This window comes from Notechis scutatus, chromosome Z, assembly GCF_049901735.1.
Source record: "Notechis scutatus isolate UNSWTSFEM ecotype Mainland chromosome Z, rNotScu1.2, whole genome shotgun sequence".
Lineage (NCBI taxonomy): Eukaryota > Metazoa > Chordata > Lepidosauria > Squamata > Elapidae > Notechis > Notechis scutatus.
The window spans coordinates 65586672-65604817 of record NC_142025.1 but is presented as its reverse complement, the minus strand read 5'-3'; the positions used below and the strand labels follow the sequence as shown (position 1 = coordinate 65604817).

General features: G+C 38.0%; 1 protein-coding gene across 1 annotated transcript in view; it reads left to right on the top strand.

Moving 5' to 3' along the window:
* The first annotated feature begins 8739 nt into the window (after nt 1–8739).
* TBX20 (T-box transcription factor 20) overlaps nt 8740–18146 on the top strand; it is an 82838-nt gene continuing 73431 nt past the window's right edge. The window contains exons 1-3 of the mRNA XM_087947322.1: nt 8740–8946; nt 9920–9926; nt 11853–12125. Coding sequence (XP_087803448.1) covers nt 8740–8946; nt 9920–9926; nt 11853–12125 — 487 coding nt within the window. The remainder of the gene's footprint in view (nt 8947–9919; nt 9927–11852; nt 12126–18146) is intronic.

The window sequence follows — 18146 nt, the reverse complement described above, 5'->3', positions numbered from 1 at the left end:
GGCGTTTGGTTCTGGCGATTAGTGTTTTGGCCACGGAGTTTATCTGTGATGGGTGGTGGTGGGATTGGGCGTTGAGGTAGCGGTTGGTGTGTGTTTTCTTCTGGTATATGGTGTGTCCTAGTGTGCCATATGTTTTTTTGTAGATTAGTACATCTAGGAATGGTAGTTGTTTGTTTCCGTTTCCATGGTGAACTTAATTTTGGGGTGTGTGCTGTTTAGGTGTGTTAGGAAATTGTTTAGGTTTTCTTTTCCATGGGGCCAAATCACAAATGTGTCATTGATGTATCTTAACCATAGTTTGGGTTTGTGGGTGGCATTAGCCAGGGCTCTGGGTTCGAATTCTTCCATGAACAGGTTTGCAATGACGGGTGACAGTGGTGATCCCATAGGAGCTCCTTCAATTTGCTTGTATCTTTGTCCTTTGTATATGAAATATGTGTTGGTTAAGCAGTGTTCTGCTAGTTCCATGAGGTGTTTAGCTGGTTGGTATTTGTTTTTGATGATCAATATATATATATTCATTTTAAGAAAGAAATCCATACTAATGATCTGAGAGCATTAAAGCAGATATTCTAAAAATATAATTTCAGCATTCATTCATTTGTACAGAAAAATGTGCATACATGTATTTGTGTGCGTGTGTGAATTTATGTGTATGTGTGTGATTATGTCTGTTATGTCTACGTACATTCCTTAACACATTTTCTCAAATAACTGAAGAAAACATACAATTTGAATTCTTCTGTGTTAAACCATGAAGTATGTTAACATACTTCACGTATTCAGCTTTACTTACCAAAGAAGTCACACATTCAGCTTTACGTACCAAATAAATAAAATTCCATACTGTGTTGTTAAACTGCCTGGCTGAAACACTATACTGAATGTCAGAAGGTAAGACCAGACAACAAAGTTAGAGCAGTGTTCCAATACTTGAGGGGCTGCCACAGAGAGGAAGGGATCATACTATTTTCCAAGGCGCCTGAAGGCTAGACAAGGAACAATGGATGGAAACTGATTAAGGACAGTTTCAATAAAGAGAAATTTTCTGATAGTGAACACAATCAACCAATGGAACAGCTTACCTTCAGAAGTTATAGGAGCTTCATCATTGGAAGCTTTCAAGAAGAGATTGGACTGCCATTTGTCAGAAATGGTGTAGGGTCTCCTGCTTAGGCAGGGGGTTGGACTAGATCAATGGTCACTAACCAGTGGACTGGGGACCACTGGTGGTACACAAGAAAATTTTGGTGGTCTGTAGAGAAATGTCACCCCCAAAGCACTCCCCAAAGCAATTAATCCAGGCTGTGCAGGAACACAAGGCTGCGCTGCCCACATGGCCCATGGGAACACAAGGCTTGCGTTGCTTGCATTGTGAACAATACCAGGTAGTGAGGGGAGGGGGAAAGGGGGGAGGGGGGACTTGCCCCACTCACCCCACATGCCTCGCCTGGCCATCAAGCTGCTTCTTTCCACTTCTTTCTTCTTCTGCTTTTGGCTGCACACAAGGAAAGCAGCAAAAGTCTTTCTTTCTCTCCCCCAAACTCTGCCAGAAATGAGTCTTTGGGACCCTGCGAGGCATCCTGCTCCAAGAGGCTGCGCCAGCATGACAAATCTCACAGAGACTCATTTCTGGCAGAGTTTGGAGGAGAGAAAGAAAGACTTCTGCTGCTTTCCTTGCATGAAGCCAAAAGTCTCTCTCCCTCTTTCTCTCTCCCTCTGAGAATGGAGCTGGAGATGATATCCTGTGATCCCAAATAAAAAATGATCGATCGGTAGGAAAACAGGATGGGGAATTTTCCTGAAGACTTTTTTGAGGATTTTCCCAGGGTCTCTGTTTCGCGGGATTTAAAATTATGAGTTTGGTGGTCCCTGAGGTCCAAAAGGTTGGCAATTCCTGGACTAGACAACCTACAAGGTCCCTTCCAACTCTGTTAATCTGTTAAATCTGTTTCTGTTAAACAATGTTTAAGGGGCTTTTTAAATGCTTTCAGTATTATTGCTGTAACTCAAGTAACTTTGTCAATTTAATGTGTAAGCTTCCATACTGGCATATGTTGTAAAAGATCCATGGGGAAATGATTTCATTCATATCATTTCCTTTTTGTAATTACTTATGCACATGAATGCAAATAGTATATTAAAATCTTTAAAAATTTTGATTCATTCCAAATACTCTTTTTCTTCAAAACTGTAAATCACAACTCTGACAAAAAAGATATGAAAAAGAAATAGCAATGCTATTTATACACTGTTGCACTGGATGAAGTACATTTTTCCTCATGTTCAATAAATAATTGAACACAGACATTTCAACATATATTAGTGTTTAAACAAGAGTTGTGTCTATGAAACAAGAAAGTAGCAAGACAACGTATCAAATTATCACCTTTTTACCTAATTTTTGCATGCAAAATTTAGGAAGTATATCTGGAACAAGGCACAGTATACTATATCCGGGACCATTGTGTCACTCATCAGTGACTATGCTGTTTCAAAGAATATTATTATGTATTAAAAAAATTGTTCATTATCTTTTAAAATGGAAATAAGGGTCAGGATGCTCCATATTTATTATTTTATGTTATTATTAAAATTTTATGCTCTTTATTTATTATTAAAGTTTCATGCATTCCATATACTGCACAAAGTGACTCATATCAATCTTACCCAAGTCAGTATTAACAAACTTTAGAAATTCTCAAGCAGAAATCAAAAATATTCATTTTTGTTGTGACTGCTAGGAACTGTGAAGAAAGATGAACAAATGTTAAATTTAATCTTGTATTCAGATTTGTTTAAGATTAGAGTTTAGAATTTAGAGAAACATATCTTCATCTTTTTCTCTCTTACTAATGGAATGCAATTAATAGCAATAAGAATGAACAAACAGAGTAAAGAGTACTTTTAAAAAGAGAAATGTTTACAAAGTTGTCTGTTTTTCACCCTATCTTAACTCCTTTGATGACAATTTCATGGCTTGTTTTGGTTTTCACATTAACTGCAAAACTAAATTGCTGATGAAAACTTGAACTCACTTAGTAACTGCTTCAAAGAGGATATTTCAGCAACTTTTCTTTTTTAATCCCACATTACTAGCTTTCTTTTATAAACATTCATTTTTGTACTCAGATAAAAATTTAGTCATTCTAAATATACTCAGCCACATTGCAAAGTGGAAATAAAGTTGTGCTTGTGTACAATTGAGTACGTACATGTATAAAAAATAGATTTATGTGCCATTGTACAGATACTGATTAATAAGTATTGCATGGAAATGAGACAATTAACACCAAAAGGTGCAATATTTTGAATTAGGATAGATGTTATGTTTCTAGGTCACAGAAAGCTGGAGAATGGGACATGGAGGTCGATGCTTTACCAATTATCAGGTGAGAATGAACATTTTTCCTTTTTGTCCCAATCTGAGAAGTATTTGGATATTTTTCTTTCTCTTCGAAACTTATTTTCCAATCAAATGTGGTTCTATCCAGTATGTACATTATATTTACAGCATAAAACTTCATACATTGCTAATTTTATACAGTCATTTTATCCACTATACTCCATTGTATTTACCTAGATAATATCAGATTTCAGTTTTACAAATCCTCATTATTTACTGTTCTGGCTCCTTCTTCTCAATTCCAACCATTGATAAAATTTATTCCATACATCATGATATTCTGTCTCTCCTTTATTTTTAAGTTCTAACATCAGTCTTTTCATTTCTCCACAAACTAGTATTTTCTTTATTGTCTCTCCTTCTAAGGGGATGCCTCTATTTTTCCAATTTTGGGCATATACCATTCTCGCTGCTGTTATGATGTGTAGTATTAGATATACCAACTCTCTGCTGTATCTCTCTTTTATGATTCCTAATAAAAATAATTCTGGTTTGAATTCTAAGTTCTGTCCAAGCATTTCTTCCAACCACTTCCATATCTGTCGCCAAAATTCTTTGGCTTTCTTACATGACCACCACATGTAATAATACATGCCTGGTACTTGGTTACATTTCCAACATTTAGGTGATAAATTCCTGAACTTTTTTGCCAGCCTTGCTGGAGGGAGGTGCCACCTATAAAACATTTTACATAGGTTCTCTTTATACAACGTGGCCAATGTTAATTTCCTATTTCTTTCCCATAGATTTTGCCATTTATCCAATTCAATATTATAACCAAAATTTTTGGCCCAAGCTACCATTGTTTCTTTAACCTGTTCTTCTTCCATTTTATAATCTCAAAGATATTTATAAGTTATCTTTATTGAATTTTCATCTGTTCTCAATAAAATTTTCTCTAATGTTGTTAATTCTCTCTTAATACCCCACTCTTTCACATCTCTCACATAGCGTGATTGAATTTGTAGGTATGTCCACCACTCCAACTCTACCCCTTGTTCTTTTAGTTCTCATCTAGTTTTCAATTCCCCCTTTTCATTTAATATGTCTTTATATGTGAAAATTTTTCCCAGATTAATTAAATTTGAATGTACCAGCGCTTCTAATGTGGGGAGCCATACCAGTGTTTTCATATAGTTCTGTTGTTTGTCCATACCCACAACAGCGATTGTCTTATATAGCGCCTTTGGAAGTATTAGCGTGCCATGAATCTTCCATATCATAAGAATGCATGCCACCCTAGCTTCATATCATAGTCTTCCATTGTTAACAGCCTCTTATTCCTTAAGCTAATCCACTCTTTCACTCAGGTAAGGGCGGCAGTTTAATAATATAATTCCCAACCGGGCAGACCAAATCCTCCTTTTTTTTCAACTTTTCAGACTTGCCTAGAACCACTTGCTAAGACTTTTGAAACATACTAAACCTAATCTAGAACTTATAGTACTGTTTTTCCTATGTTTTCTACTTCGAATTGGCCATTTTCAACAAATGCAATCAGAGGCAACACATAAAAAGGAATGCTACTTATCAAATGTCAGAAAATCTAAATGATGCATACAATTATGAATGTAAACCACATCCTTTTTTATACCGAATGGGATAATTTCCATGGCCAATTTGCCATGGCCAACCTACCGCTGCTAACTTGCCACAGGACAACTCACTATGGCCAAGTCACCACGGGACAATTCACCATGGAAGAATTCAACAATTTAAATTATTTAACTTTTTGTCATTCACATTTCATTTTATCCTCCTTTTGCATCCTTTTAAAAATTATTCTATTCCACCATTTATTCGATATTAGCATAATTCTTGTGTCCATGGCAGAGAGTTGGCCATGGAGATATATCCTGCAGCGACTTGGTTGCAGCAAACTGGCCGTTGGAAGGTCAAGATGGCTGCGGCAAGTTGTTCTAAAATCTTTCTATATGATTCCATGTTTTATATGCATACAAAGGAGTGGGGTTTGAATTCAGTTGTCAAAAAAGGGAATTTTCTTATACACTATTTTTTTCAACATATAGAACTACAAATTGGCGACTATGTGGAACTCTTGGGGGCCCACAAAAATGCTCTAAGATGGAACCCAAATTCCATCAGTTAAAGAACATTCCTTACATTTTAGGAAGCAGATCTGCAAACACAAGTCTTCCTCTGGAAGTAATGGAAACAAGAAAAACAGAATTTGCAAAATACTAGACTTCCAGGACTAGTTGGCAAAATACTGATAAGGCATTTTTCTGTAACTCTGCTGCCATATAATCATAGTTAGCACACTGAGGTTTGCTATGCTTACAACTGCCTGTATCTGCTGGCTGCTCCATTCTCATTATTATGTTGTCTTAGGCAATTGCCTTTGCTTCTTTATGAGTATGTATTAGACCTGCAGCAAGATACAATCAAGTTTAAATGCTTGGCTGGGGCCTCTGGGTCTTCAGACTCCTAGGTGGCTACCACTGCAGCCATGATGTTTGCAAATAAAGAGTGGTATACATTTTTTATCGGAGTTGCCACTTCATTTAAAATGTTGGATACTATAAACTGTAAATTGGATAATCAAAAGCAGGAAAGAAACTTACAGCAAACATGGAATATAAAGAATGCTGACCACAGTACCCAGTCCAAGACTTTCTTTAGACACACAAAATGCAGACATATATTCAGGAAAGGGTATGTGTATGTCTTTATATATTTACATCAATGTCCCATATTACAAAGCAAAACTGAAGTTCTAGTTTCATAAGCAGATTCCCCAGCAGAGCATCAGTAGAATAAGAAACCAAGATTACTCATGTAAATCTCTTGATCAAAGCAAAATTATTATTTTTTTCAGAAAGAGAAAAAATGTATAATAAAAAGTACTTAATAAAGTTTCTTGCTTAATGTCAGTTTGCAGAATTTGGAATGACCTGAATCCCTTGTTTGTTTGGCCTCAACTGGCTACAATTAGAAGCAGGGATCATATTAAAAACTTTCAAGAAAATTTTTCAAGCCACAACAGAAGATGCAGATCAGTTTCATAATTGGAAACACGTCCAGAAACCACTTCCTTTTATTCACTGTCATCTAAAACTATTGTTTAGATGTTGAAGCTAAAAAGACTGAAATTGACAATTATAAATCATGTAAGTGAGGAAAAAGTTCGAAGAAATTTTGTATCAAGGGTAAAAAGTTCATAGACAAAGAACTAGATCAAGTTCATGCTGGATGTCAACATTCATTAAATTAGGGTCTACATTCAAGAGAGATTTTGATTTTATTTTCTTGCAAATAAGACACTGCTTCTAGGTACTGACTACTAAGTGAGACTAACACTCTATAAAGCCTTAGTAAGACCACACCTAAAATACTGCATCCAATTTTGGTCACCACTCTATAAAAGAGATGTTCATACTCAGTCTAGAAAGAGTGCAGAGAACAGCAACAGAATAATTAGGGGACTGGAGACTAAAACATATGAAGAACGGTTGCAGGAACTGGGCTTGGCTAGTCTAGTGAAGAGAAGGACCAGGGGAGACATGATAGCAGTATTCCAATATTTGAGGGGCTGCTACAGAGAGGAGAGGTTGTCAAGCTATTTTCCAAAGCACCTGAAGGCTAGACAAGGAAAAATGGATGGAAACTGAACAAGGAGAGATTTAACCTGGAAATCAGGAGAAAATTTCTGACTGTGAGAGCAAATCAACCAATGGCCTACTTTGCCTTCGAAATTTGTGGGAGCTTCATTATTGGAAGTTTCAAGAAGAAACTGGACTGCTATCTGTCAGAAATGGTATAGGGCAGGGGTCCTCAACCACCGGGCCGCGGACCGGTCCCGGTCCGTGGAGCACTCTGTACCGGGCCGCAAAGAAAAGAAAAAATTTAAAAATGGCGGCTTTCTTCTTCGGTGAATGCTGCTGGGATCGGGGATCAAGGACACAAATGAAAGAAGGGGAGGAGGAAGCAACCGAAGCCTGTCCTGCTCTCTGGCTCAGCGGCTTCGGTTTCCTCCCGCCTCGTTCCTCTCTCAGTCGCTCTCTCGCTGCTCCACCAGCCCAGGAAGAAACTGCTTCAAAGAAGCCGGGGGTGGTGGCTTTCCTGTCGCCCAGCTCCTCCGAGCGCCCATTTACCCCCCACCCGCCACGCCAGCAGCAGTTCAGTTCAGTGCCCGTTCTGCCTGCCTGCCTGCCTTCCTTCGTCCGGAGCAGCTTCGGCTGAGAATAATAACTATTCGCCTCTTTTTATCAGGCGAAGCTGCTCTGAAACGAAGAAGGCAGGCAGGCAGGCAGAACAGAGCACTGTGGATTGAACTGCGTGCGTGGCGGGTGGGGAAACGGGCGCTTCGGAGGAGCTGCGGCGACAGGAAAGCCACCACCACCACCCGGTTTCTTTGAAGCAGTTTCTTCCTGGGCTGGTGGAGCAGCGAGAGAGCGACTGAGAGAGGAACGAGGCAGACACCTGAGGGAGGGAGGGAGACAGCTGAGGATGGAGCTGAGGGAGGCAGGGCCAAGGCGCTCCCTGAACTTGGTGGTTTGCTGGCAGCGTTTTATTACCCGACTAGGTAACAACATCAGATGTTACCTAGTCAGGTAATGAAGCGTCTGCAAGCAAAACCACCAAACTCGATTCTTCCCCCCGCCCGTCCTTGAAAAAAGTGTTTGTGCTTGAAACTGGTCCCTGGTACAAAAAAGGTTGGGGACCACTGGTGTAGGGGGTCTCCTGCTTGTGCGGGGGGTTGGACTCAAGGGTGGGAGTCTACCGGTTCATACCAGTTCTATAGAACCAGTTGTTATTAGAACCAGTAAAACAGACCCCTGGCTGGCCCCGCCCCTCTGCCGCTCCTACGCTCCAAAAACTGGGTTTTTTTACTGCACAACATTTTTTGCGCATGCCTGACAATCCTTGCCACATTCTCTCCCGCCTGCCCCCTCCCTTCATGACCCAGTTATTTATTATTGCGCATGCACGACAGTGCGTGCATGCGCAACAATCGGGAATGGCATTCTCCCCTGCTGCCAGCCCCACTCCGCAGTTCCCAGCCCAGTCAGCCATTATTGCGCATGCACATCACGCGCATGCGCGATAATTTCTGACTGCCTTCTCCCATGCCTGCCCCAACCCTACTTTTAGCGCATGTGCACTACCTTCAAACATTTTCCCGCCCGGTGCCATCGCTCACACCAGCAGCAGCAGCAGCAGCCGAGCCAGCCATCGCTGCTTGCCTTCTGCCGCCCTGCTGGGTGAGTGAGCCCTGGTCACCACTGCTGCTAGCCGCCCTTGCATGGTTGGCCTGCCTCCCAGGCCTGCCTGCCTGCCTACCTTGCCTAGACTGCCTCCTGCAGCGGCTGATGTTAAAGAAAACACAAGCCCTGGGCATCGCTGCTGCCACCACTAGCCGCCCTCGCCCACCCAGCCTGCCTCCCAGGCGCTGCCTTGCCTGGCCTGCCATCCCAGGCCTGCACGGCCTGCCTGCCTTGCCTGGACCACCTGTCTGCCTTGTCCGGACTGCCTGCTTCACCCAGACTGCCACCCCCGCCCTCCGAAGACGCAGATCGGTAAGTGCAACCTCCTCCAACCCGGTCACCTATCTGCTGCCACCAGCCCCGCTCGAGTGCCGACTCCCGGGTCACCCACCACCCTCACCGACGCTCCCTGCCTCACCCGGCACCATCTTCCCTCACCCGCGGCCTCCATTGTTGTTGCCTTGCCTTCCCACCATTGATTGGTGAGTAAGGAGGCAAAGGCAGCAAGCCCCACCAGATCACTACCTCCTCCTGGCACTGCCGCCAGCCCCAGTTGAGTGCTGACTCCAGGGCCATCTGCTGCCCTCATCGATGCTGCTTTGCCTACTCGGTGGCCAGCATCTTGGCTAGGCCAGCCACCATCTTGGCTAGGCTGGCGCCATCTTTCCTCACCCACCACAGCCCTCCATTGCTGCCTTGCCTTCCCACCACCGATTGGTGAGTGAGGAGGCAAAGGCAGCAAGACCCACCGGTCGCCTACCTTCTCCTGCCGCCACTGCTGCCACCAGCCTGGTCAAGTGCCAACACCTGGGCTGGCCACCCAGTTGTCCTAGCCGCAGCAAGCTTGAAGAAGAGTGAGGAGGACCCTGGCGTAGCTGGCTAGCCAAGTCGCCAGCCTCATTTTTGGTAAGTTACTTTATTATTTATTTATTTATTTATTTATTTATTTATTTATTTATTTATTTATTTATTTATTTATTTATTTATTATTTATTTAATTATTTAATTATTTATTTATTTATTTATTTATTATTATTTATTTATTTATTATTTATTATTTATTTATTATTTATTTATTTATTTATTTTAGTATCTGTTTTGGTTTTTATCATAAAAACAAAACAGATGCCTAAATGAATAAATAAATACATAAATAAAAATTATTTTACTATTCATCTTGATGTTTGTTTCTCCTTTGCTTTTTCCTATTAGGAAAAAGCAAAGAAGAAACAAGTATCAATATAACAACAATGTAACATTTGTTTCTATTTATGTATCCATGCAGGTTTTCAGTAGGTCTACTGTTTTATCATTCAAAAAAACAAAACCCATACATATAATAGGAAAAAGCAAAGGAGAAACAAACATCAAGATGAACAGTAAAATAATTTTTATTTATGTAATTATTTATTAGTATCTGTTTTGTTTTTTATGATTAATAAAAACCAAAACAGAATACTAAATAAATAAATAAATAATAAATACATACATACATACATACATACATACATACATACATACATACATACATAAAAAGCAACTTACCAAAAATGAGACAGGCAACTGTTATATAACTGTTGTTATAGTGCTGTTGTTATACATTGATAGTTATGTTTCTCTGTAAATCAATATATAATAACAGCAATGCAATAAAAGCCTGCATGCATACATAAATGGATTTTTTTAAATAAAAGTTTTTTATTTTTTTAAGCATAAACAAAAAAAACATAAAACCATCATTAGTTACAGTGTGTCGGTTGGTACAAATCACTTTGCATCAATCTCTGCAGTCTTTCCCTTCCAATTTGCATTAATCCTTATATCATAAATCCACTATATATATTTATATTATTACTATTATTACTTACTAGACTTTACTAATATTACATCATTTTATGCGAGAAAATCACCACTTTTACTTAATCTACTTTATAATGTTCATAATAACCAATCTATTCTATAACAATATATCCTTACTTCACCTTATCTCTGTAATTCTATTATACTTATATTATAAAGTATTATAAAATATTTCATAAATGAATTTTTTTTTGTTACACTGCTGTTACATATTGATACTTATGTTTCTGCTTTGCTTTTTCCTATTAGGAAAAATAAGTATCAATAAGTACAGCAGTGTAACAGAAAAATTATTTAAATTTCTTTCTATTGCCTTATTTCTAATTCTGTTAATTATATCAACATGTTTATAATTATCAACCTTCTGTATTTAATTCATACATAGCAATGATCATTCTCAGCTTAATTTCTACCTCTTATCTCTATCCATTTCTGCACATTGTAATTTTTAATTTCATTTTCATTTATGGGAATCTCTTCATTTTTCCACTGTTGTGCAAACATAATTCTAGCTGCTGTTAACACGTGTAACATTAAATATATATTGTACTTCCTTTATTTATGTGGGTACCAACAAAAATATTTCTGGTTTTAAAATTTAAATCTATATGTTGCTTTACCATTTTTGCTAACCTTGACCCTACATCCTCTTGAATAGCTACACTAGCAGAGCCCAATACTGAATTCATATATATTCCAGTTTTTTAAACTGAGGAATAAATTTCGGAAAAGAGTTCAGTATTGCTCTGTGAATGTGCCTATCAATTCCATTCTTAATCTAACTTCTTAGATAACTTTGTACTATTATTATTTTTTGTACTATATATATCTGCATAATGCTGTAAAAAGCTTCAGTACATTAAGCTGCATTCTAAAAAGGTTAAGTGACCAAACATGGCTTCCCCTGGCTTCTATCTCTCTGCTATAGAGAGAGCATTCCATTAGGGACTGTTGGTCCAGGTAAGTAGTCTTGGCTAGGAAAAAATTTGTGCCACTACTGGCATAAAATAACAAACTCCCTTGGTTTGTTAATAGTATTTCCATTTTAAGTGTTTCTTTTCAATTAATGAATTGTAATTATGAAAATATCAGCCATTCTTTTATATACACAGTGCAACATCTTTTTTATAGACTGTCATTTTCAAATCCACTTTCATTCTTGTCTGCTGAAACTTTTTCCTCTTCCACAACATCTTTTAAACACTAACTAGCTATAGTGTCAGGACTCTTAAAAGTAACTGAATATTACTGATCTCTGTCCTCACCCGCTTTCTTTCGCTTTTTGCCACTGCCTTCACCACTCAACTTATAACAACAATCAAGTCCAAACCACTACGTTGTTGAATTTTTTTTTGCAGCATATTACCAAGATGAAAAGACAAATGAGTTTGTCTGCTTTCTTGACAAGAAAACAAAAGGAGATCCAAAAGAGTCACAACCACAACCATTGGAGTCTGAGGATAGCGGTTGCCAGCATCATCCGCACCGTGACCAGAGGAAAGAGCCAGCACATTATCCACATCTCAACCAGAGGAAAGAGCCAGCACATTATCACATCTCAACCAGAGGAAAAGAGCCAACATATCATCCACATCTCAACCAGGGGGAAAGCAGTGCAAGCACATCATCAGGTACTGGAAGAATCAACTGAATCAGACATTGAAGGAACCTCCTCGGCTGCTGGACACTGCAGCAGTACAATAATTTTAGGAAAAATACGATGGACTGGACATTTCACAGAAAAAATAGGTTGAAAGTATTGCAGGAAGATTTGAAATTTCGACCAAAGAAAAAAAATGTCCACAGAGCTAAGGAGTGGAAGAAGTGCCAAATTAAAACATCAGGAAGGAGTAAAAAGTCCAACAAGCTTCCCTCAGAAAGAAATTGAAGGAACATTTCTCATCTAAGTCTCACAACATCTGTACAGAGAAGTTGAAACAATGTGAGCAGGATGTGATAAGTAAAGGACTGGAGAGGATGACTGAGAAATATCTGGGTAGTACATGTAGAGTGCTTACTACAGTGTATGTCTGGCACAAACGTGCAGACCATTTTCATATGTAGAAGATCTGATTGAATTACAAATAACAAATGGTTTAGATTTGGGACAAGGGTTGCATTCACGTAAAACTGCAGTTGCAATAGTAGATTTCATTGCAACAGACAATTTAAACATTTATTTAGCAAAATTATTGAGAAAACTTGCAAAATCTGTTTGATAATTAACAAAGCCTCAACAATATCTTCCAAAGTACAGTTCTTATACTGTACTTAAAAGTTGAGGATCCAGTTTTCTCACCAACAATTTTCCTTGAACTAGTAGAATTAGATAAACAAGATGCAGAGACAATATGTTGTTCAGTTATAGAAAGTTTGAATAAAGTTGGGTTTAATAGGAACTATCTGGAGAAACATTTAATTGGATTTTGCTCTGATGGAGCCAGTGTTATGCTTGGGAGAAAATCTGGGGTAAGCACTAGGATAGCCAAAGAGTTTCCAAATATTATAATATGGCACTGTTTAAACCATCGACTGCAACTTGTTTTAGATGATTCTATTAGGGAAATAAAGCAAATCAATTATTTTCAAATTTTTATTGATAAAATATATTCTATTTTCCATCAATCGAATAATCTGATTGAACTTAACAAAATTTCCGAACAACTTGAGATTGAAATTATAAAAATTGGTAGAGTTTTTGGACCAAGATGGGCTGCCCGTAGTTTAAGATCAACCCTAGCTGTGTGGCATGCTTATCCAGCACTACATCAATTTTTCTGTTCAATAAAAAATACTCCAGTATGGCTGCCCATCTTGAAAACACGTATTTTCTCACTGATTTGGCCTTGATGGTTGATGTGCTAACTGAATTATCTCTTCTTTCTAATGCATTGCAAGCGAGAAACATAGACATTATAAAGGCTGAAAAACTTGCAGTAAGATCAATTAGATCATTTGAAATGCTTATATAGGAAAAGGGTGCATATGAAAAAAAGGCTGATGAATTAATTACTTAGAACCCTTTAAAAAATATAAATTTTATACAAAATCATCGGTTGTGGGGACTTCCTTGTGAAAAACTTATAGAAAGCAATGTAATTAATTTGAAGAAAAGATTGATGGATTGTGAACATTTAAAAACAGGCTGCCAATTTAAAGACACTGATCAATTAAAATTTCAAATTATTTGGAGCCACATTATTGGAACATTGAAGAAGTGGTGGTTCCATGGAGAGCAGCTGAAGGACAATTGGTTGCATTTGATCAAATTTTCAATTATGAAATCAATATTAATGATTATAACGTGATTTCTATAGAAAATGTACTAAAAAGATCCGGAAAAATGTACAATTCCTTGCAGCATTAAAAAGGCTAGAGATATTATTAAAACTATTGCAGTCAGTTCAGCAGAGATGGAAAAGAGGCTTTCGCAGATGAACATAATAGCGTTCAGAGGGCAGAAGACGCCTATATAGTTTCCAAATTACAAACCTCCTGACCATCAGTCTAATTGGCTTACCTCTGCAAGAATGGGACCCTATTCCTATAGTAAATAAGTGGTTACGGCACATCACACAGCTGATGATGCTTGTATTAAAACACAAGAAAACTGGGTGGACTCCAGGACTCAGAAAAGCAATTTGTTAGTACTTTAAATAAGTTTTATTGTTTTTCTGTAAAGTTTTGTTAGTAATAGTTTTTGTTTAATATTTTAAAATGTTGTAACAATATAGTTTTGTGTACCTTTTTATTATTTAAGCATTAAGACATGACATAATGAACACCTTTTGTTTTGGTATATCTTTTTAAAATACTTAGTTATTAGGGCAAAAAGTGATGTTGAGTGGCCTTCGTCGCCCAGCCCTCTGCAGCCTTCCCCCATAGCTCCCCTCGTACCTGCCTGGCCTCGCCTTGCCCCTCCCTGTAGCTCCCTCATAGCTGCCCCATGCCTTGCCCTCCCGTGGCTCCTCGTAGTTGCCTGGGCCTCGCCAGCCCTCCTCGTAGCTGCCCGCGCCTCACACAGCCTCGTAGCTGCCCGTGCCTGTGCCCGCCCTCCCTATAGCTCTTCATAGCTGCCTGGGCTTCGCCTTGTCCTCTCCACTGAGCTCCTCATAGCTGCCTGGGCCTGTGCCTTGCCACTCCTCGTATCTGCCGGCCTCACCTTGCCCTCTCTCAGGGCTCCCAGCACTTGGAAACTGGCAAAAACAGAAAACCTCAGTCACAAGACTGTGTGGGATGTTGTAACTGGTCATAAGTGTGTGTGCGTGAGTGTCTGTGTATGCATCACTGTCAAAACTACCCAAAACAGGTCAACTAGCTCTGTGGACGTCAGTCGAAAAATTAGAACACTTGCTAAGCAACTGGCCATTAGCGAGGACCACTTATATTTGGTTTGCCAGTCACATGGCCACATCCACCCCAGTCACAGGATCACCTAGCCACGCCCCACCATCACACATGACCACCTAGCCATGCCCAGTCAACAAGCCACGCCACCTGTGTCACATGGCAACTAAGCCACACCCACAAATTAGGCCACGCCCACAGAACCTAAATTGAAATTATGTTAGCATATATTTTAGCATTCTAAAAATAGCAGCCATGTTGGGGAAAATAACAAGGGATAGGAAGGAGTCAAACAATCCAAGGATGTCTGAGCTTAGTTGATTCATGAAAAAAGCTGACTAATGTCTGGAATAGAGCTTTTAAACAACAGGGACTAAATAACAGGACTCTGAATTGCCTGCAATATTTTGGATTCTGTTTTTAGAATACTTATTTGGTTTATATTTTAATATTAAGAAATACAGGTAATATTTGTGCTTTGTGCAAAGTTATAGATTGTTTTAATGGCCTAAGTGACTCTGTTTCATACATAATGTTTAAGCATAGACTACAGAATTTAGATTCATACTTTATGCTAAGCCAAAATGAAACAATGCCGCTTTGTGAACATGCTTATAAATATCATACATTGTAGCTTTTCTTTTAAAAGCATCCAAACAGGATGCCTGCTCAGAAAACTAAAATGTTATATGTTGGAAATGCTATATGTCCATTTTGTCAATCAAATGCACATTGGCTTCTAAACTATAAAATATTACATTTATATTTTATTGCAGTTTCATAATATGTATAACCCAGAACAATAGGAAGGAAGGCATTGTTTTTACTTGTTTTACTTCATTTTTAAAAAAAAAACATAATTTATGGATTAACATTTTTAATCCAAAATGCTCCCTAATAGGTTACCTTAACTTCACAAAATCAAAATGTGACAAGATTTTGGTGATCGCACTTCACATTTTTTAAAACCCAAATCATGAGGATTTTTAAAAGTTACTTTAATTTTCATTTTGGAAGATAAATCTATAGACTTATGACCACAAAGTAGTCTACTCTTATATAAATTTAGAAAAGGTATCAAATTGGATACAACATCTTTAAAATACAGGAATTTGTGGTAAAGAAAAAGGGACGAAGTTACACATGCTTATAACTGTCTATACTTAACATGTATAGTATGTATAACATTCATATAAATAAAGGCACTTGCTACCAGTTTCTTAGGAAAAGCTCCACTGGATTCAAAAATCTAAAAACTCAAAAAACCTTAAAGTCCAGGATTAAGCCAGCTTTTTTTCATATTTTTATCATAAATTATAAAAGCAAAAAATATATAGGTAACTGGATGGGGGAGAATATACACTAAACTTTTATACAAGATTTCACAAGGCTGAGGTCACTATCCTCCTATTTTCAACTTTCCTGAATCTAAATGGCTTTTTTTGAGTTCAATTCAGACTTCTTACCACAACTGAAGATATCTGAATACTGTTATTATGAAGACAGACTTACAATCATTAGGGACAAATTCTCATATATGATCATTTGGGTAATATTATAAACATTTAGAAATGTTAATTCCATAAAGTCCTCAGTGCTATGGTGGCAACATTCTTCTTATTTGGACTGAAGAAATCAAGTAGTCCTCAATGAATGATCACCACTAGGACCAAAGCTTCTACCGCTAAGAGACATAGTCATCAAATGAATTATTGAGCTCAATCTTACAATTTTTTTTGCCATAGTCATAAATTGTATCACTAATTAAATGAATCACATGGTCATTAAGCTTCCCTCATCAACCATGCTCAATCAGAAGTTCCCTGGGAAGGTCACAAAGGGGGAGCCAAATACAGCCAACTATCATGCGAAAACACATGCCAGTTGACAAGCTGGATATTTGACCATGTGTGAGGCAATCATAAGTGTGAGGATCCATCATAACCACTTTTTCAGCACTGTTGTAACGTTAAACAATCATTCAACAAAAGGTCTTAAAAACTACCTATACATACAATAACCTTTAAGCTGATAGAAATTAATATGTGACAAAACTATTCAAATATGTTTATTATTACTCAACCATTGAATAAATCTTTACCTGAGATGAAAGCAGATTGCAATCCAAGTGCATTCCTTTCCCTGTTTTATGTCGTTGAAGAAGTGCAGCCATAATTGCTCCATATGCATATAATCACTGTAGCAAGGTCAGTCATAGCTACTCCTGGCCTAACTGGCTCACCGCCCTAGAAAGAAAAATATCAGGATGACAAAACTGATGTATCCTTACCTGTCATTCCCCAAAATGTTTTCTTCTTTAAGCTTATAAATCAGACAATACTACTTCTAATGATGCAACTGTAAAACTTTTAGAAGAGGCTTCACATTCCATGATATGAGCAATTATATACATTTGCTAAATTAATTAATTAATTAAGCTAGCTGTTTAACCATTTCCCGGTAACTTAAAATAGTTGAAAAAGTCTGAAGCTATCTGAATAAACTACTGTATTATGAAGGGTAAATTCTCAGTACGCCACACCAGCTAAGTTGAGATGGTATCTTTGTTTAGATAAACAATATCTGTTTAGGAAGAGAAATGCATGCATTTATCTGATTCACATTCAAGATTCCAGAAGCAACCATCAAAGTTATATAATATTCCTTCTCTGGCTGGATATTTGCAGGAAAAAATCATCTATATTTTTTGTCATTTTAGAATACAAATGAAAAGGATCAAGAAATATTAAACATGCATTCACTCTATTGCATTTGAAAAGAATGTCTATTTTCTGTACTCCAGAATTGTTTGTCTTCTGGGAACGGGGAAGATACCTCTGCAAAAATATTTTAAGATCAAAAAGCCATAGTGGTGCAGTAAGAATGCAGTATTGCAGGCTAATTCTGCTGACTGATGATTGCCAGCAATTGGCAGTTCAAGGTTGACTCAACCTTCCATCCTTCCAAGGTTGGTAAAATGTGGACCCAAATTGTTGGGTGCAATATGTTGACTCTGTAAACTGTTTAGAGAGGGCTGTAAAGCACTATGGCGGTATATAAGTCTAAGTGCTACTGCTATTTATCAAATCTGTTACACTATGGATGTATAATTTCTTAATGTTAGTCATCCCAGAATATCTCAATTAATTGCAGAGGATAAACTGACTAGAGGTGATATCACATTTTTGACTCATTGCTATTTGGGACTCTATGGTATTTTTTTCATTGGAAAGTATTGTAAAGTATAGATATCAAGCACTGAAAACCATATTGTCTGGTTTCCATCCTTCATCAATCAGTCTGAC